Raw genomic sequence first — 27,086 nt, 5'->3', positions numbered from 1 at the left:
GCCATATCCTGACATCCTGGCCGAGGGGGAAATTTTAAACTGTCATCAATCGCGGTAGCCGCCCGGTCTTTTTACTGTCCTGTCCATCTGCACCCGTAGGATGATTGACAGCATCGAATTGGTTGTTTTCCGACGAATCTCGCCGTTCATCTGGGATGTGCACACAGGACAGCCCACACTTGCATCTCTCTCAGTCGCTAGCTTTGTCGACTCGATACATATATAAGCTTGTATTCCAACGTTTGCTACTGGCTTCCATCTTGAGTATCCCAGTTCGCTTGCTTTGTTATTACCAAGGTTCCAAGGCCATTCGAAATGACAAAGAAATCCTCAAAGACCCTTGCGGCTTCAAGACCTCTGGATCCTAGCCAGACCTTTCCCAATATTGATTACAACCAGCCACTGTCATCGTGAGGAATTTCATACCCCACTAGTTACTCGAATTTAGCTAAGCGATTTCTTACAGATGTTATGAAGATCCAACGATCACCATGGAAATCGGCGCCAAGGCGTACACCATTCTAGAGTCGCATATCGAGAAATATCCTCTATTGGGTCACGGCTCCGTCACCTCGCAAGTTCGGTTACCTGAAGTTGCTGAGGATATCGGCCACACTCTAGTTCACTTCCTGTACACCGGGACCTACGAGACAACCGATTCGCCACTCGATGCAACTGTTTCCCTTGTCGAACGAGAATATGAGAGAATTGTTATGGTCTACCATGCGTCGAGAGTTTACGAGATCCTCGACCTGGAAATCCTTGCCGGAAGTATATCGAGTACTTCGGCGAAGCAATTTCCATATCCGGCATCCTGCGTTCGACAAAAAAGATATTCTCCAAGCTTCCCGAAGACGAAGTCTGGCTCCCAGACTACCTGCACAGGGTTTTGCAGCAATCATTTGCATCGAACAATTCTCGATTCGATTTTGACCACATGCCGGGGGTTTTTGATGACCATGACTCTTTCAACGGCGCTCTTGTGCGATCAGTAATCGAAATTCTGGCATCGCATGTAGAAAACCTGGAGAAGAGGCCCTCGTTGAACTCCATCGGCGAGCGTGCCTCCACCGAATGCTTGATGGTTGACAATCAGTATATTGTTCCGACAGAGTGTCCTGCTCTTGAAGAGGAGGCCATCCCTCTACCCAAGGAGCCCGTTCTTGAGGAGACCGTCATTGAGGAGCCCGTCCCTCTCTCTGACGAGCCTGCGCCAGAAGAAAGTGTTGTCAAACCACTTCACGGCGCTGAGACTGTCGCTACCCAAGTCAATCCTGAAAATAGCCTGGTCAAGACCTTGCTGCCTAGAGAGACTGTGTACCACAACTGGGAAAAGTTAACACCGTCTCGAAAAACAAGAAGGGTGAAGACTCTAAAGGGTAGAAGTCTACCGATCCCAGACGAGGAAGGTGTTATTTCAATCCCTGTGAAAACCCTCTTATCTCCTGATTTTGCGATCTCAATCAAGAGATAGTCATGAGTTGGTGCTTTCGCGTATCGAAATCGCTTTATGAGAGCATTAGTATGTTTGAAGAAGAAATTTCAGTATTGGATTAAGGTGTCTTACCAAGACTATTAACGCGATTGGTAGCTTTCAATGTACTAGAGGAAAGAGGAGTATGAACCTCGGTCAGAATCTGTCATACCTGTAGAATATGGGTAGTTCGTGCTCACGGAGAGTCCTCCCCCAAATGTACAGATCCATGGCTGTAGCTCGTCTGAAGATAGACCACCATCACCGCGTGACTCTCTTTCAATGCAAGATCTTACTCAAGAAATGAAAAAATCCCAAAGGTAAACCAGAAGGTTAAATTACTTTTCGTAGTAAACACTGGCTCCCTAGCACACAAAGACAAAGAAACAATATCAAGGAACTGCTCTATCTGGCCCCATGCCCTGCGCTGTATTCTTGATGGTGTGCAAAAACATAGACGGGAAACAATGCCTACCAAACCGGTCCTCGGAAATCTAATGTTATCAGTCAAGCTCACATGAAATCAATAACACCAACTTACTGTCTTTCCGCCATCATGCTCTGCAGTTCGATACCCCAGCCACCGTCTGTAAAGCGTCTCCGCACAATGCGTGGTGAACATGTATGAGAGACGGTACGTTATGTGATCGAGGATATGGTTCCAATTCCAGATGCTGTCTGATCCCCCATTGATATTCTCCGGTGGACCAGGGTTGTAGATCCGCGCTAACTCTTGCGGTGTCCACTGACCGTCTGCGTAGATGGGATGGGGAACAAAAACGGCTTTGAGGCCGTGGAACAGGCACCATGATGCACCTGTCATTTCTGATGCGAGGCCCAGACCCTTTGTTGCCTGTGCCTGGTGGATGAGATCGAGGAGACGTTTTGAGTATCGGCCCATGGTGATGACTGCGGCTCGGCGCGGTGTGTTTTCCCCGTACTTGAAATTCCAAATCTTGTCGGGAAATGTCCATGATGTATCTTTGGGGTTGAATATCGGGAGGAAAGCAAGAAAGTCCGCTTCTTCGCCTACACCCCAAGTGTAGTTGTCTTTGTCGGGGTGAGAGACCGGCGGATCTGGACCGAAGGATCGAATGCCTGTCCCGGTCACTGGTCCCCAGATTGTGTCGTCTGATCTGTCGGCAAGACTATCATGTACCATTTGGGTAAATTGGCTCCAGTTTCCATGGGCACCTGGTGTATAGAAATAAGCGTTGCGTTCCCAAAGGTACTTCCGTGGTTGTTCTCTTGCAAAAGAGACTGCACGGTCCATGAAATGGTAACTATGCCCTGTATGGCGACCGTCCATCTCTAGCTGCCAGTAGAAGTCGAAGTGCGGATACAGCTGTGCAAATATTTGCAGTGGCTGAAGGTGCTGCAATATGGGGGTGTGCTCCTCAATCTTCGGGTACCACGCCTCCAGCAGTTTATTGTTGAAGAAAAGAGCCATGTTTCTGAACTCCTCGGGGATGGATTCTCTCAATCGCTTGATGGTTTTGATATCAGAGAAGATCGGCATCTCGTCGTCCTTGACATGGATCAGCACGTAAATCTGATACTCGCCCCCTGAATGCAGTGAAAGCTCCATAATCAGAGCCCGTAGATACTCGCGATGATGTGTTTTCCAATTGAGACCGCTCCATGCCCGGATGAGAATCGCTGATCGAGGATGAAACCGCTTCACGCCTGCCTCAGTCGGCTCCCAAAGTTTATGAGGGGCTTCAGGGAGATCAAATGCCAGTGGATTCTGCTGGCTCGAGTTCACTGTAGCTACCGGCTCGTATCTGTCGGAGTTCCTTTCCAGACAGCTCTCCTGCAGCCAGTTCCAGTCAACCTCATGCCATGGCACCGTGGGAGGGCGTGTGAAGCCGGGTACATCGTCTTCACCGTCACCATCAAACCCGTACGCCCCGAAGCGAGCGTATCGGTCCGCGCAGACAGCACCATCCAAGCCAAGAGCCTCGTGAGATCCAAAACCCGGCGCTGGGAACCCAGCCTGAACACCTTGGTAGACCTGCATCATATCTTCAGTCGAGGTACGGCTCAGATCGCGACCCCGAGGTCCAAGACAGGGCTTGAAATCCCCATGAAATTGCTTCCTCCAAGCACGACTGTTGTAGGCTGGGTACGGATCGAAAATGAATGGAGTTGGGTGCGAAGCGTTGTCCGAGGTGATGCTGGTTAGGGTTAAGGTGCCACCGAGAAAGAATCGCTGATCTCTGACAAACTCAGTATGAATGGATAGCTTGGGTCATACCCGATCTTACCTGCGGTCGTGAGACATGCCCATCCCAACTAAATCAGATGGGTCCCCGTCTGCCTCTTCTCTCCAAGATGTGACCTCGGTGGCTTGGTGGTACTGCCCTGGGCGAAGGACTCGAGGGCCATGAAAACAGTCGTATGCCATCTGAGCGAGACTAGTATCTGGATGATTAAAGAGAAAAACACTCGTCTTGATCATGACGAGGAGGCAAGTGAGGTAGGCACAGTAGCGTAGCCAGACCCACCGGCGACTTCCCAAAGGGGAAATCTTTCGGGGGTAGAACTTGGGCGATGCCATGTCGGATTTCACAGCGAGTAATGCAAATGACCTCCAATATCATGCTATCGGGAGCCACGTTGAGCGGCGTCAGGACGAAAGCCGAGGGCAAACACGGCATGAGCAGCGTTGAGAGAAAGAAGCTGCCGGGGACGATGTCATCACTACGCGGTACTGACATCTTCACCACTTACGCTTTTGCTGCATTGAGTGATATAATTACTCCCAATTTCCAAGGTGCTCAGATTCATGGAGTCTGAATTACCTTCTACAAGTCAGTCATCTCGTTGTGACATCCTTTCAAGACCAAATCTGGGTTCTGTGTTCATTTCCAGTCGATCAACAGACTTCACTGCACGCCACGGCTATCTATGGGTACAATGAGACATATCACCACAAGTTATACGAGTAGTTTATTACTTACAGCCAGCTGTCGAGGGTATATACTTGTGGAGGAATCCCATATGGCTCCCTGAGCTGGTGACGACAGGTGGGAGTGTGGTGTATCAACCATCTGCCACGCACACAGCAGTTACACCCCGGCTTGTCTGTCTTAGCATGGGGACAGTGCAGCCAATATGTAGGGAGAATGCCGAGAATAAGAAGCAAAGAGAGAAATGGGACTGGTTGAGTATACCCCGAGAGCTTGCTGAGAATGGCAATCTACGGTAAAGAGGAAATTTGTGTTTCTATAAGGCCAGCTTTGATTATACTGTCCAATACCAGAACTTTCGAGCCTACTGGGTATCCTAAATGTCAACAAACAAGATAATAGATCTGAAAGCTAGCCATACCTGGTACGAACATATACACCTCCAGGGCTGGGCATTCCTATGACACCTAACCTTGGACCTCGGGAAGCACCCACAAGCCTCAGTGCTGCGCTTTTTAGCTGTCTTTTTAGCTGCGTTTTTTTTCTCTCACTCCAGGGCTATTATTCCAACTATTTATCCTGATTATACTTCCTTTATTTAGCGCCACCATCGAGTAATCATGATTGGTCGAGTGAAGAAAGTCTTGGCTAAGCCGTTTTGACAACGCAATTTCATGGCAAGGCTGAGTGGACTGGAAGCAAAAAGGCAAATCCAATAGACCAAAAAAGATCAAAACAAAAACATACAACAGTGAGGATTCGCTGGTGGTCACCCACCCAACTACTAACTCACCGGCGTGTGGCTTAAGTACGGCTGAGCGGACGGGAAGCCCTGTTCTCCACACCCTGTGGTCGTATGTGCTTGAATCAGGAGATGATAGAATCATATGGTCTCCACATTGATAGTTTGAACTGGGAGAGATTATTAAATATCATATAACACGAACATCCTAACTCGCTTGCAAGATAATAACTTCATTTCAACTTTTATTAGCGCCGAAGAACACAAAGATCTAATCTAGGCGAGTGTTCGTTTCTTTTCACGGGCCCAGAACCGAACCAGAACCGCCAGCATGACTAGCATACAGACATCAAGAGCGATAGTCCAGTTGTATCCGATCAGGTACCGCGGGGCATCGACTGTCTTCCACACACTAGGAAAATATTAGTGAATATGAGATATGGGCCTGCAGGGTGACTTACAAGAGTGGAATCCAAGCCCCAAAGGTATTGCCAATGGTGTTCATCGCACTGATCACAATAGCACGCTCCTCGGCGCTATGGGAGCAAATCTCATTTGCCCATGCATATATGATAGCCGCAATTCCATCAGCTGTACCGGAGAGAAAGAAGGCGAAGAACTTCAATCCCACAGGCACCTTCCAGATTGCAAGCACAATGCATGCAAAGATGTTCAGCAAGGCTGTCACTGCAATCAAGCTGGCTTTGGCGTCGTAGACGTCGGAAAAGACGGCGCAAACTACCGACGCCACGATGGTGACTGCCGGCGAGACTGTCGTAATTGTGTTGATGCTTTCCACGGAGTAGCCCTCGGCCTTGAGCCATAGAGACAAGCCGCTGTTTGAGGATACACCGTCGGCCTGCGAGAAGAAGAACGCAAAGATCACAAGCACCCACAGTCTCCAACCTTTGAATATCTGCAAGACCTTGGCTTTTGTAAATGGCTGACGAGCCTCACGGTTCTCCGATGCCATGCGCGCCTGCGCGAGACGGATCTCATCAGCACTCAAGAAGCGTGAGGTACACGTATCCGGGGTGCTGGGAAGAAGACAGAGGCCCAAGAAAGCGATCGGGATTGTGCACGCGAAGCCTGGTCTTGTTAGTGTCTACAGAGTTCTGACATGGGGATGAACGAGAACTTACAGATAATATACAGCCATCTCCAACCTTCGATTCCATAACGCCCATCTAGTCTGGCATAAGCACCCGCCTGGATATATCCGGAGCTCATACTGCCGACTTGGCTGGCAATGAAGAAGATGGCACCACGGCGAGATAGCTCAGAGCTTTTATACCAGCTGCCTAGATACCACTGCACAGCTGGGAAGAAGAAGCCACCTAGCGCACCGACGAAGAACCGGAGAGCATACAGCTGGGTGACGTTGCTGGCTTTGTACTGGGCCAAGGTAAAGACGCCCCATAAGAGATCTGCAGCCGGGAGGAAGTAATTCACCGGGCATCGGGTCATCTGCGATGATCAGTAACTTCTAATATGATCTTGCATGTTGCAGAAATAGAGCATTGATCCAACTCACCAGCAATGTCAAGGGAATCTGCATCGTGATAAAGCCAACCCTGTTTCGAGTTAGGTTTTATCCCGATCAGCTCCTCAAGAGACTTACATGTAAACCGTCTGTAGATAATTCAACTGATTGCCGTACAGGTTCAGATCCTCCTTCATCCCACTAACGTAGGCCGTGCTTGTCGCGGACGAGTCCAGCACTTTAGCCCAATACGCCAGGAAGACGAAGACGATGATGAGCCCATCGAGTTTGAGGATGAGCTTTCGCTCAGCGGGAGTGTCTGTCGGAGCAAACCACTCGTACCATTTCTGGCGAGGGAGTTGCAGCGCCTGGGCATTCAACTCATGTTCCGCTGTGATAACTTTCTCCGCAGAGGCCATGATGCCGGTAAAAGATAATATGACATTCTATGGAAATTGGGCACTCATTTCCATTTAATCCAACTGCTGTTTCAAAGCACGCCATCGCGGGCAAGAATGAGGATCGGATTGGGAAATGAAGCTATTCCTGATGTCGTATCAAGCATTTGCCAAGTGTCGCTGTGATTCGCGGATCAGACGAGACTGCCGAGGTGGTGGGCCATGGCGCTGTCCCCTCGCTTTTGGTGAATTTACCCCGGGCCTTGGATGATAATTTGCAAATCCTGAGTAGTTTCTACTTGAGACTTCCTAGGTTTGTTTTTAAATGGCCCAGAGCGTCTTTAGCATATGTATGGAGTATAAAGTACCAGGGGCTTGTCAGCATCAAGTTTGAGAACGGCTTCAAGCGTGGGTTTGCAATGGAACGGAGGGCTAGACGATGAGTGCCTCGATTGAATTCTATTAACATATCGTGAAATTAAGAATAAGCAAGTAACTATCGCTGCAGACAGAGCAAAGAAAGAAGAAAAAGCCCATGAATCGGACCAAAACGCAAATATCAAGCCTATGTACGTGAATGGAACAGTTCAACAGACCAGAGAGTAAGTCTGAATCGGAGTCTCGGTGGACAATCCCATCTGAAGAAAACTAGTTCGTCTCATGAAATCATTAGGCGAGGGGGTCGTCGTCATTACCCCCTGGCATTATACTTCTCATTGAAAGCGTTGACGGCTGAAACTTAGGTTAGCACATTTCTTCTCACACCAGAGAGCCAAGTACTTACCAACGGCGATTTGCCTGTAAAGCCAGTTGCGCGAGCTTTCGTCTTGCACAGGAATGAAAGGTCCATTGGCGCCACCTTTGAGGGTGATGCTCATTCCGGTGCGCTCTTTCGAGATGGTTTGAATGTCGGTGAGACGAATGTCCCACTCGGTGTAGAGCTTCTTCGTTCGCACGAGCATGATGCGCGCGTACGTCAACAAAACCAGCATGTCTCGGCCAGGAAGCTCCAGATGAGCAATGTAGTCTTCGTTGAAGTATTTGCCATCGTCGGTGGTCTTAAGCCAGAACTGACCAAGGGCTTCTCGCTGTGAATACGGGCGCACAATGCCATCTGTGCCAATGAAGCGAGTAAGTCGGACACGATCCAGGCCCTCGGCATCGAAGACAGTAGTTGTGTTGCGAACGCCTTCCGCAAGATCTAGAATATAGGGTTAGTGAAAAGTCCCAAAACGGATCAAAACCAGATCAACTTACTAGAAGCAAGATCGAATGCTCCGATGGCCGGCTTGGTGGCCAATCCAAGTACTCCCTTTCCAACACCCTTGAAGAAACCTTGGATACCTTCCTTTTCGGCACCCTGAAGTGGATGGCGTGCGAGACCACCGATGCCACTGGCCAGACTGGTTGCAAACGCGTTGCCACCAGCCGTGATTCCGTAGAGAGCGTGCTTGGGGCGGTTGCGCACCTTGGACATCCGGCGCTGGTTTTGGAATTCTTTGTCAAGGGTGGCAGCTGCGAGACCCTTGGACATACTTCCAGTGAGCTTAGCCATACTATCCGAGAATCCAAAGACAGATTTCTTGACAAAACTGGTGGCACCCTTTGCGATACCGATACCTAGCTCCTGGGGCCGGTCCGTCATGACCAAGCCTTGGTAAGGCTCGTAGAAAATGGCAGCAACGCCGGAGCTGACATTGTTGAACAGACCGACAGGGTTACCCAAAAAGTCGGCTGAGCCGAGAATGATGTGGATCTGGCGAAGGCACTCTTGCGTGTAGTGTGCGCGGACGTTGCCGACCAGTCTAGGGAACGAAACACGAGCGTTCTCGAGCATCAGAGCATTGAGACGGACGGGTGCATCGTTGACATTACCCATCGACATCGTCATGACATTGACAAAGAACATCAATGGGTTGGAGGGTTGCATGGCATCTTCCACGTTGACACGCTCTGTGCGCATGAAAGAAATGTCCATCTGCATGGGCTGCAGATGGAGAAGCTCGAAGTACACATCCTGTCCATTGTCTGATTGTTGCGGCTCAGGGATGTTGAGATCTTCATCGCACAGCCTGCCCTCCTGCTCCTCAGTCCACGAAGCACCTGGAATCTTCACAAAGTCAAGCATGGCAAAGACAAAGTCCTCATCCAGCTCGAGCGTCATCTGCTGCAGGAGCAAGGTTGCGTACTTGATGTAGAGAACACCATACGAGTCATCCTTCACACGCGTGACCATCGCATGGAAAATGGGATGAGCCTCCATCTCTTTACCAGTCTTCGGCACAACACTGGGATAAAGCAGAATTGGGAAAATGCCACCATAGAGCTGGTTGTCAATCTGAATCCACTTGATCGTGGTGTTGAGAGTTTGATAGAGCCTTGACTCCCTGAACTTGATCTCAATCTCGCGGAACGTGAGATAGAGAAGTTCCTTCAGATTCTGGTTGATCAACGAGATACCAATTCCACCTAGACGAAGTTGGGCTTTGAAGTTGACGTCCGAATTCATTTCCTTGACCTCGAAGCCTGTGCTTGTACCAGTCTGCGAGGATTGTCCTCTCTGCTGCTTGTACATACTCTTTGATGGCTTGAAGTTGGACAGCACAAGAGTTTGAGTAGGACCATCGGCAGCAATATTGATGTCGATGATCTTCTGGTGTCCACCGGGCTGCGAGGGTGGAATCCGCATGGGAATTAGATTTCCTATCTCAGCAAGTTTGATATGGCGCTCCTTTCCTTGGCAAGTCAACACAAGAGACTTGTTCTTGGTTGCCGGGTAGTCCCATGCGTAGGGCATGATACTGCGTGGTGGGATCCGGTATCGAATAGGCCTCCAACCGCTGGTGTGATCATCTTCATCTTCATCCTCCACGTTTGGATTGGCTTGATAGAAGATGAACTCCGTGTCACTTTCGTTGCGCATGGAGAACGGCCAGTTACGAGACTCGATGCTGAAGTGCAAGAATAGTGTGGCTCCTTCCAAGATGATGTCGACCTTGATCAGCTTCTGTCGCTGATTTGCCTTGGCCAACTTGACATGAACAGTACCGACATCGGCGATGCTGAACGGAGATGACCATTGGTTGTTAACCCCCGGGAAGCAGAGACACAGCTGCTTCTCTGCGACTTGACGAAGGAAGTGAAGCGGGATCAAACCCCCGCTCTCGATCTGGTGGACGTTGGACGAACCTGGCTCACGGACCAAAAGATCCTCATTGAGCTTGCTCTTCAATATGAATCGGGGAGCAAGAGTCACGACCTTGGTCAGTTTGTACTTGCCCTCTCCCTCAGCAACGGTTACACCCGAATGGAACTCAGATCTGCCCTGGCGATCAGGGAAAACGACCTCAAAGGTGCTACCAATAGCCTCGAAACTTTGCGGTTTGCTCCAAGAGGACTCGCCGACCTTCAGAATAGATCGGTTTCTTTGATCCTCGTTGGCGTACGAGTACATGTACGGAAGCGCCCGCCCTTCATCTCTTGGGTCGACTCTAAGGCCTTGCCCAGCTGCGTTTCGCGCAGATTGAAGGAAAGCCTTGCTTTGAATGTCCATCGGAAGACCAGTCTTGTTAAGAATAAGGTATGGACTGTAGACAGAGACCTTGAAAGCACCTCCACTGTTGGGAATATTGAAGTAGTGAAGCTGCAACTTCAGCTGGAGACCCCGCTCATCCTTGAGGGACAAGGTCTGCTCCCTGCGGTAATCCTGGGCATTTCCGTTGACAATGGCGAACTCGCTCTGGCGGAAAACTGTGTCTTCCAAATCAATGCTGAGGAGAAGCAAATGGGACAGTTCCACGACATGGACCGGGCTGACACCACCCTTGCGTAGGAAGTTGGTCCAGTCCTTTTTTGTGTTCTTGTCATATATGCGGTACTTGAAGTCATAGGGAAGAAGGTTTTGGATCTCCACAGGAGCGAAAATCCGAACTCTCATGTAAGGGTAAACACCCGTGAGTGAATCCTTGCTGTCATATGTCGCATTGACCTGGAAATAGAAAGGAGGAGCTTGCTGGCCACTTTCGCCGACACATTTGATGGTGCGGGTGGGTCGTTTGATCAGGTCCTTCCAGAACAGCCGTTCATTAGACCAGTCATATCCGAAGCCTTGATCGGGGCGAATAACAACCGAATGAAGGTAAGCGGATCCGACAGGTGCGGGACGAGCGTCACCAGGCAGAATCTTTTCGATTTTGAGGAGGTGGCCTTCGCTAGGACTGAAGACGCCCAACTCCACTGGGATCTGCGTGTTGTTTTCGATGAGAAGCGGGGAGCGGAACGTGATGCACTTGACGTTATCAGGTCCTAGCGTGACTTCCACAAGGAGCCTGTGAAGAACATTCTCCTGCTTTGGCTTCAAAGCGTAGACAGTCTCGCCCTCGCGAACAACGGGGATGCGATTGATACTGTCGAACCCACTGCCCTCCAGCTTGACTCCGACCACACCGCCGTGGCCTTCGGGTGTCAGTGTTTCACGGACAGCAGTGGAATCCTCGAAACGCCAAGGAGATTCCTCGCCGTCAGTGAGCTTCGCTGCTGGGCCATCCTCTCCGGCACTGACATCGGCCCAAACCCTGAGATCAAAGCCAGTGTAGTTGCGAATGCGATAAGGGGCATCGGCGCCTCTTGGCTTGGAAAGAACATCCTCATCTGTGGAGAGGAATTGAAGAGACTTCGATGCAAGCGCAATGGTGGCAGATGTGACAGTGAGCTCCATTGTCTTGTGGGAGTAGACATCGAAAGAGAACACATCTGGGTTGACCTCCTTTGCCATGTGGAATCCAAGCTGCCAAGGTTCAATCAATGGTTCCCAGGCGGACTTGGAGAAATTGTAGACATTCAAGAATGTCTCAAAGTTGGTATCGGCATTCAAGGTAGATGACCAGTCACGCACCCCAACATTGAATTTCTTGACACTCCAGTCAAGCAGAGGAAGGTCATGCAAATCACCGATCAGGATAACTCTCACACCATCAATCTTGGCAGAAAGTTCTTCCCTCTTGAGGACTACGGAGCTCTGTGGCGCGCTTGACTGGTCAGCTTGTCCGAGATTTTGGCTCAGACGGCGTGTACGATTAGCGATGGTGTGAGACGCTTTGCTGGTAGAGCGGGCCCTGGTGCTCTTTGCGTCTGCAATCTTCTTCACGTCGCCACTCTCAATCTGCTGGGAGTTTTGCGCCCTCATTTCGGAAGCCTTGTTGACAATCTGTATTGCCATCAGGATATCTCGAAGAGACAAACGGAGGACCAGAGGCTCCAGGTGGACTTCAATCGAGGTCAAGGCAGAGCCCTTCTCTTGATTTCGGCTATCAACAGACATTTCGAGTGTAAAGTCATCGAGGATGCGAAGTCGTGAGGTCTCAAACTTATCCATGCGACACAAGAACATGCCAACTTTTTGGATCTGCAAAGTGGACACATTTTGGTGGGAGATCAAGACCTCCTTAGTGCCGAGAACAATGGCTTCGGAATGAGGAATGGCAGGATTTGCCACCATGATGACTTGGGCATCAACAAGATTCACCCGGAACGAGACAGTCATACCAGAGCCTTGGTCACCGACGGAGCCCTCTGTGATTGCTTTGTCGGAGCTAGCGGCAGTGACGGACCCTGTTTCAGAATCCTCTGTTTCACTCTCTTCGGCCTCTACTGGTTCTTCGGAAGCAAAGGCAGATTGACTGAATGACTGCAAAGCAGATAGATAGTCAAGGGCAAACATGATGCGAGGGCTATCGATAGTCAACATCGCAATCAAATGCCTCTCTTGGCCTCCGGACATGGAGACACTGGCCATGAATTGCTGCTGGACATCATTGTTGATCAAAGACATGATGTTCCTGAACTTGTTAGAGTCCTGCTTCCGGCTGTCACGAATGGAGAATGAGTGGATGAGGAGCTCGGACTCCAACGACCCATCCGTCAACATGCGCAGCTTGACTCGAGTGTCATTGAGGGAGAACTTGGACAGACTAGAGTCTTCCAAACGACCAACAGGTTGATTATCGTTTGCTAGGATCAGCTCCAGTCCGACACTGTCGACCTTGAAAATCATGTCCAATCGAACCCAAGTCTCCTTTTCACCAGCCGGTGAATCCGAGCTATCGAGAATGGACTGAGTAGCTTCCCTTGTCGGCTCCGTTACAGAGGGAGGCAAAGACTCCATAGCCTCGAGCTCCTGTTGCTCAGCATCAGTAGCGAAAGCGCCGGGAATCGACTTCGAGAGTTCCAGCAGGAACTTGAGTTGACTTTGAGAGATGCGGAGGTTGATAGGAGACAATGAGCCCTCGATCTCCATGTCTGGACGGGGATTGTTCGCTTGATGTTCCAAATAGCAGATGCTGAAGTCCAGGTTGACTTTCTGGATCATCTCCAGCTCTTCAGATGTGCCATCTTCGAAGTGGAACTTCGAGGTAAGACGGATGTTGCGCACACCAGTGGATATCACGTTGACAGCAGGACTGTCCTTCCCTTCATCCATAGGCACAAACTCATTCTTGGCATAGATTTCACCAAGATGGGCAGTGATTGTGTCGCGTGGGCGATCATCCTGCATAACTCGCGGGAACACCACAATCGGGGTCTTGACCACAACATCTAGTCGCATTCGAGATGCATTCTCTTGCATGTGGGTGGCCTGATTGGCGGCAGCCTGACGAGCCGCGTTGAAGATGGCTTGCATCTTTCCAAACTTGACGAGGAAGTTGATGATCTTGCGGTATGGCTCCTCCATGAAATTGATCTTGATCGACCCAGACCGCAGATAGACTTCGGAGTCATAACCGGGGTATGTCTCACTCTCGGAATCAAAAGTCTCGTACTTGAAATCAGCGAAGTTCTCTCCTTCTATGGTGAGGAGGCGGCGAATGTCAGAGTCCTCCGAGGCACCTTGGTTGACATCATCCACCAATGTCAGACTGCCTATGCGAGATTGAATGAGCATAGAAGCACCCACGAGGAAGATTCCGACATCGGCAGTGTTCAGACTCAAAGTCGCCAGGCGCAATCCGTCATTGTTCAAAATCAATGCGATACTCTTGAGGTTGGCCCTGATGCGAAGCTTTCCAGCGGCTTGTGGTTTTTCCTCGATCGCTTCAACCCTGTCTTTGATTTCAGCGGGCTGAGTGGGCTGTTGTGGGTTTGTAAAGGTGAGTAGGATGAAGTCTAGAAGAGTGAGGAGTGTCTTTCTCGTGACGACGAGGTTGATGGTAGAAACTGCAATATCCAGGTTCATGGCCACGCCTTCATACGTTGATTCGAATTCTGGAGACTCGGGCTTGACCCGGACCATCTTCAGCTGGAAGAGATCCTTGTCTTCATCTGCATTGAATCCCTTGGACGAGAGAATTCTCTTGAATTCCGGAACTGGGTTCTCTTCGATGTAATCGTCCACACTCAGCGATTTGAGAACAACTTCAGCGACCATATCATATGGGCGCATGTAGAAGTCCAGTTCAAAGCCTTCAGCGACCAGCTCAACCAGCAAGTGATCTTTCTGCGCGTCGTGGGGATCGGAACGGGAAAGTGATCCACGGAGACGACCGACGGTGAATTTGAATTCGAAGTCCCGCCTGTGAATGGCGGGAGAGCCCGGAGTATCGCTGCTCCTTTCTACTTCTTCGACGTCGTCGTCATCGTCATCAACAACCGGGAGGTCTCGTTGGATGGGTGGCTGGAAGGAGGACGACCTGGGTCGTGTCACTGATTCCTCCTTCACGGCTGTTTCGGACTTATCATCGAATTGTGGGATTGCAATTTCGATTAATTTCATCAATCCTTTGTATTTGGTGTCTGACATCGATGCATGGAGTTCTGGCAGATGTCCCGAAATCCGTGTGCGCGTGAGCTGTGTCACCTTTGGAACGATGCACATCTCCAGTGCCAGATCCACGTTGATGCGATCAATGATGTGGAAGTTTCTGGACTCCACGTTGGTGTTGAGCTGGGCTTTTGTAGCTTCAACTCCAGGTCCGATGAGCACTTGTGTGGAATCAAGCTTGATGAGGAATCTGTCGTACAGCAAATGTTCTAGCTGCTTGTAGTCCTCTTCTTCATACTGTCGCTTTTGTTTGGACTGGAGATCCCGCATTGCCTGACGGTCGACCAGCTCGCTGTTGACACTTGCATGACCGGCATCGAGAATAAGACACAGCGAGCTTGGCTGTGTGATACTTTCGGGGACAATGATCAGGGGTGCGTGGACATCAAACTGCGCATCAACCTTCTTGTGCTCCTCCAGAGCAAACTCCAAGCCAGCCCGGGTTTGCTGTCGAAGGCCTTCGACGGTTGCACCTGCTGTGTCCAGAAGGGCACCAATAGACTCCATGTGTCTCTCGGGTGGCTCAAAGAACTTGACGATCTCCACGAGGAACCGGGGATTGTAGATAACTTCAATACTCTTGAGCTTCACTTTGACTGCGGTGTCTGCATCGCTTTCGAGGGGGTTTTGCTCCAGCTGTAAATGGAACAGGCTGCCTTCGTCATTGATATCTGAAGTGGATTGATCCAGTGTCAGGCTGGTTTGGTCATCGGTGGAGTCAAGAGAGTCCTTAACCTTGACGATCTGAGGGTACAGAGTGCCGGCGGTAGTGCCATCGTACATCTTTAAGCCTCCCAGGTCAAGATCAAGGAGATAGGAGTCAGGGCGCTGGAGAGCTTTGGCTCGGAAGTTGTCAAACACTAGTTTCATGACTTCGTTTGCTGCACCGTGGGGCTCCTGCAACAGGGTGAAGCTACCAGCGCGGAGACTCCAGTTGACTTCAAGCTTGACCCATTCTCGAGGCAGATCGACGCTCTCGGTGATGGCTTTCTTTTCGTCCCAGTCAATGGCATTGTACAGCTCTTGTCGCTGTTCTTCCGTCATAGCCGTTTCTTCGGATTCTTCCTTCTTGGCGCCCCAGAACCAGTCAGACCAAGACTGTTGCTCTGCGGGCTTCTTGACTCCGACGTTCTCTTTCCGCAGTTGATTTCGTGCAAGTGATCGCCAGAAACGGATATCCTCGTAGCTAAGTTTAGCTTCAAGCCTCTCCATCTCTTTGGTTTCTTCGGGCGTGAAGGCTTCTTCCTTCTTCTTTTTCTTGAACAAAGTAATGTACGCAATGCGATCATCTCTGCGCTCTTTGATGAAGCCCCAGGTCCAGCGTCTGTTGCGCTCATGGATCTTACTGAGGACCGCTTCTCCCGCGAACCTCATCCATGCCCGTGGGTCTTCCTTCGGGGAAGCTTTCGGCTGGATCTTCTTGTACTCCTGGTGGCGAATGAAGTAATGGAACAAGTCAACCAGCATCAGGGCGTCGCGATATTGCTTATCGTCAAGAACAAAGCCAAGTTCGTCAAAGAGCAATCGTGCCTTGATTGCAGGCGTGTCATATTTGCCCGACTTGTTCATTTCCAATCCAGCGCGACCACTAACAGGGCGCAGCATAAATTGATTGCCCTCATCGGCATCAATTGAGGTTTTCAGTTTCTCCATCAATTCTGCGCGGCCGATTCCCTGAGCCTCGGCTCCGATATCAGACCCCCGTCCAGTTCCGAGGAGTGTGGCGTCTGTATTCCAGTAAACAGAGAGAGCACCAAGGACGGCCAACTTGTGCGTGACACTGGAATCTGACTGGATGAAAGTTGGGTTCCATTCCCCATCTGTGCTGACAGCACTGAGCTCCTTGAGTGTCACACCAAGAGCAAATGGATGACCGGGAGAGGCAATAGAGTCCTCATACCGGAAGTGCACATTCTTGATGGAAATCTGTAGGTTGTCCACCACAGCCGTGATCATGCTCTGCGTGAAGCTTTGATTCCGACGCTGCTCTTCCTGGCTCATGCCTTCTGCGTTTCGCTCACGTAAGATCTCGGCGCTCTCGATTCGTTCCATTTTCAGCGCATTGGCGCGTCGTTCTTCCTCCTCCGGGTCGTAGTCTGCATCTTCTCTCGGCGCCGCCAGCAAGAAGACATCTTCAATATCAACCTTCACCGGTTTCCCTCGAAGATTTGACCATGGGATGGATAGTGTGAGTTGGCCGAGGTGACCTTCGACGACATTCAAAGGCAAGTGTAGTTGATCGAGTGCTTCGCGACGTAATTCGAGATTCCGTAGCTTAACGTCGCCCGACCAGATTCCGATGTTGAGTTGTGTCGCATCGAAGTTCTTGACGTAAATTCCCAAGAATCGGTTGAGAAGGTTAGCTACCACTCCCTCCAGCATCGTGGCGGCGGGTGGCCGTAAACCGGGCCTGGTGGTTTGGGCTCTATGGCCGGTGCTTCAACGTGGGTTGGCTCGGGTATGTCGCAGTCTGCAATACAGTGCGTTTGATCAGCAATAACTCGAGAATCCTTTCCCATTCAGTAGAATCTCACATGATGTACGGTTCACTTTAGAAACCTTAGTAAATTGGCGGACATCCAATCCATGCAGCGGAGCGGGCTGGGGGGCGCGCGCGCGATGTCACAGGCAAACCAAGAGTGGGAATTGATGTTCTTGGTCAAGTTGACTGTAGAGGAGTGAATGCTGGATGAAAAAGTGAGGTTGGGTATCCAAGCCAAGCTAATGGCCCTGATTGCGTGGGGAAGAGAGGTTGTTGGCTGTTACGCAAAGGTATGAGGGAGTTGTATACGGTACGGATGGGGTACAGCTCTTTACACCAACTGCGGGTGTTGTTTCCGCCCACTGTCCAAGTATTCAAGTAGTACTCAGTACTGAGGCTGCAAGCTTCTTGGCAGTACGGCTATTGGGGGCCAATTTTAATTAAATCACCTTGCAAGGAAGATCTTCCAAGCAGATATCGAGAACATCTTGGTTTACGGTAACGATACGGTGTTTACCCCAACAGTGACGTAGGTTCTAGGGCAGCAGCCCCCGTGTCATCGTGGCCTGAGGCACCCACGAGAGCCCCCGGATTTCATGCCTCAGGCCAGATATGCATCTCGGGTTGCTGCGGGTCGCCCTAATATCAAACCACACCTCATCACTCGGTCACTTCATTTCTGGATTCTCTAATTTGCTCCCTCCCGGAAACTCTACGCCCTCGACTTCGAGATCAAGTCACTTTTCCGGGTGTATACCCCTAATCTCCACTCTTCAATCCCATTTGCAGCTTTTTGGACAGTCAATTGCGTGAGTCGACACCGTGATCCGGCCGGACCCGAAGCTTTTCTTCTGCCGTGACTTGCTGACCCGACAACCTCGAAAAGTCGTGACATCCCCCACCATGCTGTACCGCAACGCCGCTGCCCGCTCCGCGCTCCGCGCCCTCCAGAGCTCCAATGTCTCTGTGGCTCGCTCTTCCCTGGGTAACCAGATCTTCAAGGCCCAGATGACCTCCTCTGCCCGCAATGCGATCCGTCCTTCCGTCTCGCCCAGCTTCGCGCTCGCCGCTCGCAAGCCCGTCACCACTGCCCTTGTGCGCCACTCTTCCTCTTCCGCCAAGGTAAGAGCTAGCGCAAGGATACTCGTTTGATTTGTGTCGGGGCTAATTGTGTTAGGATGACGACGACGTTGACGTTATGGCCGGTATGAAGTCCGAGGCTGTACGTATCTCTCCCTCCCTCGAATGGATAATGTATGCTAAGTGCAATTGGGCATGTAGAAAGTCATCAAGGAGACTTTCAGCTTGAACGACGTTCCCAAGGAGGCTCTCTACCTCGGTATGGCTGGTGTCGTTCCCTACGTCGCGACCTCGCTCCAGTCTGCTTTCCTCTCCTACGAGATCAGCCGCGCTGCTTCTCTCGGTGATGGACTCATCTTCTCCGGCCAGTCCGCTGAGCTGATGCTGCACATGCTCGAGCCCATCCAGGTCGGCTACGGCGCTGTGGTGAGTAAACGACCGCGAGGCCGGAAGTTTGAAGATTGACATCGCTAATCGCCCCAATAGATCCTCTCCTTCCTCGGTGCCGTCCACTGGGGTCTTGAGTGGGCTGGCTACGGCGGCAAGTTCGGCTACCGCCGTTACGCCGCCGGTGTGGTCGCCCCCGCTGTGGCCTGGCCTACTCTGCTCTTCCCCGTCGAGTACGCTCTGATCTCCCAGTTCATGGCCTTCACCTTCCTGTACTACAACGACGCCCGCGCTGCCGCCGCCGGCCGTGCCCCCCCACTGGTACGGCATGTACCGTTTCGTGCTGACCTTCATCGTCGGTGCCTCCATCGTCGCTACCCTGATCAGCCACGAGAAGATCCAGCAGGTCATCACCTCTGAGCACACCATCAAGGACAAGATCAACGCTCTAATCTTCCTGCAGAAGAAGGAGAAGGAGGAGGCTGACGCTCGCCGCCGTGGTGAGATTGAGGAGTCCGAGTAAATCTGCCCCATTAAGGCGAGGGCGTTCATCCCCACAAGACTGATCCATGTTTGCATTACCCGTGATTTCCTGTAGAATATACGCAGAACGCACTAGGGCGGCCACTGAAATTTTCTTTTGTTCAATTGGAGTGTATAGTCGAAGAGGCTAGAGTTTTTGTCCAACCACAATCTTTTTCCCTAGTTCCCACATATCGTGAGTTTTGAAATTGTAAATGGGAGTGGTGTAGAGGTTCAATGTAGAAGAGCATCCTGAGTATAGCGGAGTAGTGGGCAACAACCCTGGGGGTCTAATAGGTACGGAGTATGGAGTACGGAGTACACCTCGAAAGAACGAAACATGGTTGCGCCGGGTGACACGTGCCTAGCGAAGGAAGTTTGATACTAAGCTGCAAGAGTACCTAACGTATCTTTTCCCAACAGGGCAATCAGCAATGGTCACACGGGTTCAAAAACAAAAGCAAATATCAAGTCGGGCTGCCGCAAATCGGAGCCGAGGGGTCCCATGCAAGGAGGGATAGCGGAATAAATAATCGACGATCCTTCTGGAGTCACGGGGTACCTAAAATATCTATAGATCTACTATGGATAGACTAGTTGAATTACGGAGTAAGCAGCAGAAGGAGCTACACCCTCGACCCCTGGATGTAATCAGTTTCAAGTACCTCGTACTTTTGTAGAGATGTCGCGATGCTTAAGAGGCGCTTATTAGGGCTGGAAGGGGAAGGTAAAGCGAGGCGTGCATAATACAATTAGCCAGGTCCGATTGCGCCAGAAAAACATGCTGGAATTCAGATAGATCGCCATATCCTTTCTTTTATGGCTGATTTTGTTTTTATTTTCTTTTTTCTGGAATAATTCATATTCACTGTATTGTTTTTGAGTCTGCACATGATCTTCTCGCACGTCCCCGTTCCTGAACTAGATCCTCCCTTCTCTCCACGTTAGCCATGACCATACGGGTAAAGTGACAAGACCGGTTATCCGTGGGGAGGGAACCTGGTACGGAGGACTAGAGACGTCATATCCGGATGATCTGAAGTTGATATGATTGGAGACATGGTTCTCGATATCCGAAAGGTTCAAACGGGACGCTGGAGACAGGGATCTCTCGATCAATAGGAATGAAACCCAGGAAGTAGGGAGTCAAGATCCCATTCCCCATGCACTCGAATGTTCTTGGCTTCGACTAGAACCCGTCTCCATGGTCATTCCTTTTCTTTTTTTACCCCCTTCCCCATAGGCTATAATGTAAAACAGCAAAAATCAATAATTCTTCCAGATAGTGGGATTTTCTCCATGAATAGGAATGAATCAACTAATCTGCAAAGAATGTAGGCTAAAAAAAGGGGGTTCTAGAACGACTAAGGGACCGCAGGGGAAAAATGGACCGTGTCATGTGTACGATCGACGGGGCTTTGTGGAGTGCCCAGACTCTGGAGGGACATTGGGGTTGAGTATAGCGACGTTGAATTGAGGTCGGGAGTAGGAGGAGTTAGGGTTAAGTTCGGAGGGAGCTTAAGGATGGAAATCCCGAGATCCCACGGTTTCAGCCATCTGGAAAGCCCAAGTTCTCACAGTCCCAGAGGAAAGGAGAAAAAAACAAGAAGCCAAACCGAGGGGAAAATAGTGGGGGAGGTGACGAGGTCTTCTGATCAGAAAAAAACCCCCGAACCGGATTTGTGTAGCCCCCCCACCTCAACTCATATAAACCCCTTGGGCTGATATGTGGACGTGATGAACCTCTTGTGATATTTTTTTTTGTTTCCCTAATATTTCCCTCTTCTCTCTCTCTCCTCTCCCTCCTCATCTTTTCAATACGATACGATACCTTGCAATTACCTCGCCATACGTCTCCAGGTTCTCTCATACGGCCAATACCTTCCGACGAACAACACATAAATCATACCGCCCTGAAACGATACGTCACGGTCCACTTTTCTGCCACGGGAGCTGGTCCCCGTATCCCACCGCCACCTCGTAGTTTCCCCTCTCTTTTAATTCTGGAGGGCGTAAATTCGTGACTTCATTTCTCTCCCCCTTAATACCCCTCTTCGTCCTCTTCACCTATACATCATGCGGAACCCCTTCGAGTTGGACTACGATAGCGTCGATGGCGATTCAGAGCCTCCCACCGATTTCGAGGGCCGGGAAGACCATGTCCACCAACACCAGGAGCAACTGCAGCAACGACATCTCAACCTTAACTTCCGACCAAAGCAAGAGGATGATGGAGACCGGGCATTGCTGCAAGAAGATGAGGAGCAGGATGATATGAAGCGTCGTTTTATTGGTACCATTGATCAGGGTACGACGAGTACTCGATTCATCATCTTCGACTGCACAGGTGTCCCCATCGCCAAGTACCAGACCGAATTCCGTCAGATTCACGAGCACCCAGGGTAGGTGGACTCAGTTCGTTCATTCTCATCTCATCCGCCAGGACTAATCCCGTTTCCACCCACAGATGGCACGAACAAGACCCATATGAATTGGTGGAGTCCGTCTATATCTGTATCGAAGAGGCCATGAAGTCATTCCTGGCCCTTGGCTATGAAATATCCGACATCGAGGCCATTGGAATCACCAGTCAACGAGAAACCGCCTTGGTCTGGGACTGGGAAACCGGCGAGCCCCTGCACAATGCCATCACCTGGACCGATACTCGTACCGTCAACTTGGTTCGCGAACTCAAGGCCAAGCCCGGTGCCGATGACCTCAAAAACATCTGCGGCCTGCCTCTCTCCACATACCCCTCGTCCGTCACCCTACGATGGATGCTCGACCACCTGCCTGATGTCCGATCGGCCTACGATGACGGGCGGGCTGCTTTTGGAACCGTTGACAGTTGGCTCATCTACAACCTCAACGGTGGCCCCCAGAACAAGCGTCTGGTCACTGATGTCACCAATGCTTCCCGGACCATGTTCATGAACCTCGAAACCCTCCAATACGATGATCGACTGTTGAAGTTCTTCGACATCGACAAGACCAAGCTTCGCCTCCCAGATATCCTCCCATCATCCGACCCTGAAGGCTTTGGTAAGGTGGCCGAAGGGCCGTTGGAAGGTGTTCCCATCACCAGCTGTCTGGGTGACCAGGCCTCCGCCTTGGTTGGTCACTGTGCCTTCTCCCCCGGTATGGCAAAGAACACCTACGGTACTGGTTGTTTCTTGCTATACAACGTGGGTGACAAGCCTGTCATCTCGAAACACGGCCTGTTGGGCACAGTGGGCTTCCAATTAGGTCGTGACCGCAAGCCGGTCTACGCCTTGGAGGGCAGTGTCGCCGTCGCAGGCAGTGGTGTCTCCTTCCTCATGAACAACCTCGGCTTCTTCCGTGACTCGCGGAAGGTCAGTGATTTGGCTGCCAGTGTGCCTGATAACGGAGGCTGTATCTTCGTCACTGCCTTCAGTGGTCTCTTTGCACCTTACTGGATCGATGACGCCCAGGGAACTATTTGTGAGTGCCCAAGGCCTTTTGATTTTGAGATTTGACTAACCCAATTTTCTTTCCAGGGGGAATCACTGCACACACACAAAAGGGACACATTGCCCGCGCGACCATGGAAGCGGCCTGTTTCCAAACCAAGGCCATCTTGGATGCCATGGCAATGGACAGCGGCAAAGCTTTGACGGAATTGGCTGTTGACGGTGGCATGAGTAACTCCGATATTTGCATGCAGGTGGGTATTCCTTGGTTTACAGAATAATATTACCCCGCTAACACTCCCACGAAGACTCAAGCCGATATCATTCAAATTCCGGTCGAGCGTCCCTCAATGCACGAAACCACCGCCCTCGGTGCCGCCATTGCCGCCGGCTTCGCCATTGACATCTGGAAGGATTTCTCCGAACTCAAGAATATGAACCGCGCCAACCGTGCCTCCTTCGCCCCCGCGATGAGCGTTAAGGCCAGCGGCAAGATGTATAAAAAGTGGTCTAAAGCTGTTGAGATGTCGCGCGGCTGGGCGGAGAACGAAGAAGAAGAAGACGACGACGAATAAACAACCAATTATAAATATTCCGTTTGAAATGACACCCCGAAGTCGGTCTACCGTCGACACCACGGTCGAATCTGTGTCTATATCATGCACGAAACTCAAAACGAGAGGGGAAACAGAAGCGATTGGAGTGGGATTCACAAGACTTGAACATCGCACATATTCCACCGGGGTTCTCTTGGAGCATTTGTGTGCTTTCGTCACTGTTCCAGCTATACATATTTAGAGAATCTTCGACTAGAAAGTCCGTCCTAATAGGCGTGTCAGCTCACGATGCCCGCTGACTGGTCTTCCATGATTTGGATCTAGATCTTGGGTTTACTTTTTGTTTTTTTCCCATACTGCTGTTGCTTCCTACTGTTGGATCCAGCCTTGCATTTGTATATATCATCTGAGAAATGAAAAACAAAATTCAAACCTACACATTTAGTATATCTTGCTCTTGGGATTGCCGAGATACCCAGGTGTTTGTCTCTGCCAAGAACCCGGAAATTCCAAGAATCATCCATGACATCACCCGTGGGCGGTATTCCAGGTTCAACCTCACTTGCGCAATCAAGGTCGAGACTTGTCACGATCTACATTACGCGGCGAAACGGCCGGTAATGAAGTCATGTTCCGGCCCGGTATCAACGTTTAGCATTCGGTTCCGCTCGGTTCGGGTTCTATATTTGGAACTTTGGAACGCGATGTATATAAGCCGTTGGCGATAAACACCGTTGATGTGTTATCTCAAGTACATGTACTCCATATGGTCCTGGTACACCTGGGTACTGGGGAAGAATTTTATGCAAGTAATTTGTAACATAGGTAGAGGTACAGTATGTTCAGCAAACGCAAGAGCAAGAGCTAGTTGGCTTGACTGACATGAGAGAATCAAGGAAAATGGTATTTTCAGGAGACGCCCAAACCCAGGAATGCAGATTGGGGAAACAGGACATGAGAATCAAACATAGGAAAAGATGAGGGGAATTACTCGTCCGCGGCCTGGTTTCTAGATGAATTGAGATTGGCCGACTGGAGAACCTCAGGAAGCTTCAAAGGCGCAGTGGGGAGGGACTCGAGTCTCTTCAACCGCTCGCCCTTGAGAACCTGCTCCATCTCCTCCTTTGTGAGTGTCTCATACTCAATGAGAGCCTGGGTGAGGAGTTCAAGCTCATGGCGCTTCTCAGTCAGGATGTTGGTTGCCCGGCTACGGGCTTCCTCGATGAGACGACGCACTTCGTGCTCAATCTCTTGCTTGGTTTCAGAGGAAAGGCTATCGTAATTGCTTCCCAAATCAACGTTACCAAGTTTCTGGGAGTATCCGAAGCGGGTGACCAGTGTAAACGCTGTTTCAGTAGCGCTTTGAATGTCCTGGGATTGTTAGCACAGAAGGTGACACAGATATTAGCTAAGACTTACAGCAGAGATGCCACTGGTGACATTATCATGGCCGAATACCAGCTCCTCTGCAGCTTTGCCACCCATGGAGACAGCAATGTCTGCCAAGTATTCGGTATAGTTGCGGGAGACAGTGTCCATTTCAGGCAAGAAGTGAGTGATACCAAGAGCCATGCCACGGGGCACAATTGTGATCTTGTAGAGCGGAGTAGAAGACGGAGAGAAGTGAGCCACAAGGGCGTGGCCGGCCTCGTGGTAAGCAGTCAAAAGCTTGTCCTTCTCCTGAATGACACGGTTGCGTGCCTCGGCACCCATCATGATCTTGTCCTTGGCCCAATCAAAGTCAAAAGAGCCAACATTGGCCTTGCGGTCACGACTAGCATGGATTGCAGCTTGGTTGACCAAGTTCTCCAAGTCGGCACCAGAGAAGCCGGGAGTACCACGGGCGATCACACCAATGTCGACATCGGTACCGAACTGAATCGCCTTCATGTGATGTCTCAGGATGTCCATGCGGCCGCGAACGTCCGGCAGGTCAACAACGACACGGCGATCGAAGCGACCGGGACGGGTCAGGGCCTTGTCCAGCAGTTGAGGATAATTGGTAGCACCGATGATGATAACACCGCTGGTCTGAGAGAATCCATCCAGTTCGGTAAGAAGCTGATTGAGCGTTTGCTTGACATAAGCAGCATCCCGCTCGTTTCGCTTGGCACCTATAGCATCCAGTTCATCGATGAAGATAATTGCGGGGGACTTGCCACGGGCCTGAGCGAACAGATCCCGAACTCGTTTAGCACCAACGCCGACATAGACTTCGTCGAATTCAGATCCAGACATGTAGAAGAAAGGAACACCAGCCTCGCCAGCAACGGCTCGGGCAAGCAAGGTTTTACCAGTACCAGGAGGACCGACCAAGAGAACACCCTTGGGCAGCTTACCACCGAGAGAGGAGAAACGTTCCGGGTTGATGAGGAATTCCACAAGCTCCTGCAATTCATCCTTAGCTTCATCGCAGCCGTGCACATCAGAGAAGCGAGCAGTCTGTTCCTCTGGTTGAGCTTCCTTGTCCTGCGCGCCACGGACATTCTTCAGAACGCCAGTGGTTTCCACAAGAATAGTGACCGTGACCAGAGATATATATGTGAAGAATCCAAAGATGAGCAAGAACTTGACCCAGCGAAAGACTGTGCTTCCCAGAGACTCGTCCACAACGACGTAAAGCGGAGCATCCTTGGCACCAGTACCACTTTGCTTTCCTCCCATTCCGATTTGACTGCCAGTCGCCCGAGCAGCGACTGCTTGGCCAACAGCTTGGAGCTGGTCCTGGTTCAGATTGTGGTTCGGTCCCCTCACGCCGTCGCCGCCGATCGCTGATTGGGCTTGTTGAACCAGTGCCTCCGTGGTCATATCGCTACCAAAGTGACCACTCCGGTATCGTTCGATCACAATGGCGGGCATCTTGGCACGGAGTAAAGTTAAATAGAACGCATTTTGAGCTTCGATGTTGCTCGGACTGTTGTTGGCCACCTTCTCTTTCTGCGCAAGCACATGGTGCCAGGAACCTCCGAACAAGAATCGTTGCTGTTGGAAGCCCGAGAGACCGTTCAACTTGTTAGGCGAGGCGAGAGAGCTCAGACGAAAGGGTGTCAAAGTCGAATGGGAACGAGCGGTCGGGGGACTGTGAGCGATCGATGCGAGTGATAATATGGTCCGAAGTGCGCTGGCATTGGCCGCTGGGAATCGCCCGGTCGGCTTAGGGGTGGACAAGAAGCTGGTCATTGAAGATGATGCCACTGCAGCGACATTCTGTGCCTGTTAGTGACGGTTCGGCATAACGCGCAACTATACTTACCGGCCTTGTGAACTGGGCTTGGAAGGCCATGACTGTCCGTTGTAAAGCGGCACCCGGCCGCGTGCGAGGATGGGCGTCTGCTCCTCAAGTGTAAAGCCGAAAAGTTAATATGAGATATGGTTTGCTCAGCTTCAAGAGAATGACATAGCTGACGCTGATCGAAGATGGTGAGAAAGGTGATAGGCGCTCCGCAATTGATGCGGCGAAAGGCTGTTGCGTTCCATGGCGTAATGGCGAGCCGTAGAGGGATGAGATCACGTGGTGTAATGCCAGCAGAATGGGGCGGAGTGATATTTGCCCTTGCCCAGTTAACTACACCAAGTACGGAGTACTTTGCATCCCACTTCGTGACCGCCATTTCTGACCGCTTTCCATAATCAGGTAATCAACTTCACGCGTTTTGACGCGGGACTAACTCATGGCTCGTTTAGTACCATTCAAACATTGATCCCTCATTCTTCATGTCTTCCTCAACACCGCAAGCCCGTGGGAAAAGAGGCCCAGAGCTCGACTGCATTACTAGGGCTAGAATATGCGAATTACATACCA

General features: G+C 50.8%; 7 protein-coding genes across 7 annotated transcripts; 3 read left to right on the top strand and 4 right to left on the bottom strand.

The window, feature by feature from the left end:
* Window positions 1-315: 315 nt before the first annotated feature.
* N7506_011502 (uncharacterized protein) lies at window positions 316-1,474 on the top strand (the record flags this gene model as incomplete). The annotated part of the gene is made up of 3 exons (XM_056960793.1): window positions 316-410; window positions 467-771; window positions 855-1,474. The coding sequence occupies 3 exons, from the start codon at window positions 316-318 to the stop codon at window positions 1,472-1,474; spliced, it is 1,020 nt and encodes a 339-aa protein (XP_056805327.1).
* Window positions 1,475-1,866: 392 nt separating this feature from the next.
* On the bottom strand, window positions 1,867-4,064 carry N7506_011501 (DUF3405 domain-containing protein; the record flags this gene model as incomplete). Its single annotated transcript, XM_056960792.1, has 3 exons — window positions 1,867-1,968; window positions 2,016-3,693; window positions 3,742-4,064. Coding segments are annotated over 3 exons (2,103 nt in total), but the record flags the coding sequence as incomplete, so codon positions are not given.
* Window positions 4,065-5,404: 1,340 nt separating this feature from the next.
* Window positions 5,405-7,030, bottom strand: N7506_011500 (uncharacterized protein; the record flags this gene model as incomplete). Its single annotated transcript, XM_056960791.1, has 5 exons — window positions 5,405-5,540; window positions 5,590-6,217; window positions 6,271-6,595; window positions 6,663-6,702; window positions 6,750-7,030. The coding sequence occupies 5 exons, from the start codon at window positions 7,028-7,030 to the stop codon at window positions 5,405-5,407; spliced, it is 1,410 nt and encodes a 469-aa protein (XP_056805325.1).
* A 670-nt stretch (window positions 7,031-7,700) lies between these two features.
* Window positions 7,701-17,207, bottom strand: N7506_011499 (membrane morphogenesis protein VPS13; the record flags this gene model as incomplete). The annotated part of the gene is made up of 3 exons (XM_056960790.1): window positions 7,701-7,741; window positions 7,794-8,210; window positions 8,267-17,207. The coding sequence occupies 3 exons, from the start codon at window positions 17,205-17,207 to the stop codon at window positions 7,701-7,703; spliced, it is 9,399 nt and encodes a 3,132-aa protein (XP_056805324.1).
* A 1,003-nt stretch (window positions 17,208-18,210) lies between these two features.
* Window positions 18,211-19,297, top strand: N7506_011498 (DUF3429 domain-containing protein; the record flags this gene model as incomplete). Its single annotated transcript, XM_056960789.1, has 5 exons — window positions 18,211-18,429; window positions 18,485-18,529; window positions 18,589-18,813; window positions 18,874-19,095; window positions 19,169-19,297. The coding sequence occupies 5 exons, from the start codon at window positions 18,211-18,213 to the stop codon at window positions 19,295-19,297; spliced, it is 840 nt and encodes a 279-aa protein (XP_056805323.1).
* A 2,075-nt stretch (window positions 19,298-21,372) lies between these two features.
* N7506_011497 (glycerol kinase) lies at window positions 21,373-23,302 on the top strand (the record flags this gene model as incomplete). Its single annotated transcript, XM_056960788.1, has 4 exons — window positions 21,373-21,698; window positions 21,764-22,758; window positions 22,815-22,981; window positions 23,036-23,302. 4 exons carry the CDS (start codon window positions 21,373-21,375, stop codon window positions 23,300-23,302), a joined length of 1,755 nt encoding a protein of 584 aa, XP_056805322.1.
* Window positions 23,303-24,271: 969 nt separating this feature from the next.
* Window positions 24,272-26,567, bottom strand: N7506_011496 (i-AAA protease YME1; the record flags this gene model as incomplete). The annotated part of the gene is made up of 3 exons (XM_056960787.1): window positions 24,272-24,655; window positions 24,704-26,491; window positions 26,538-26,567. 3 exons carry the CDS (start codon window positions 26,565-26,567, stop codon window positions 24,272-24,274), a joined length of 2,202 nt encoding a protein of 733 aa, XP_056805321.1.
* Window positions 26,568-27,086: the final 519 nt, after the last annotated feature.

Source organism: Penicillium brevicompactum (assembly GCF_028827555.1).
Source record: "Penicillium brevicompactum strain IBT 35665 chromosome Unknown utg000009l_segment0_segment0, whole genome shotgun sequence".
In the NCBI taxonomy this organism is placed as follows: Eukaryota; Fungi; Ascomycota; class Eurotiomycetes; order Eurotiales; family Aspergillaceae; genus Penicillium; species Penicillium brevicompactum.
The sequence above is the reverse complement of the archived record's forward strand: the minus strand, read 5'-3'. Positions and strand labels throughout refer to the sequence as shown.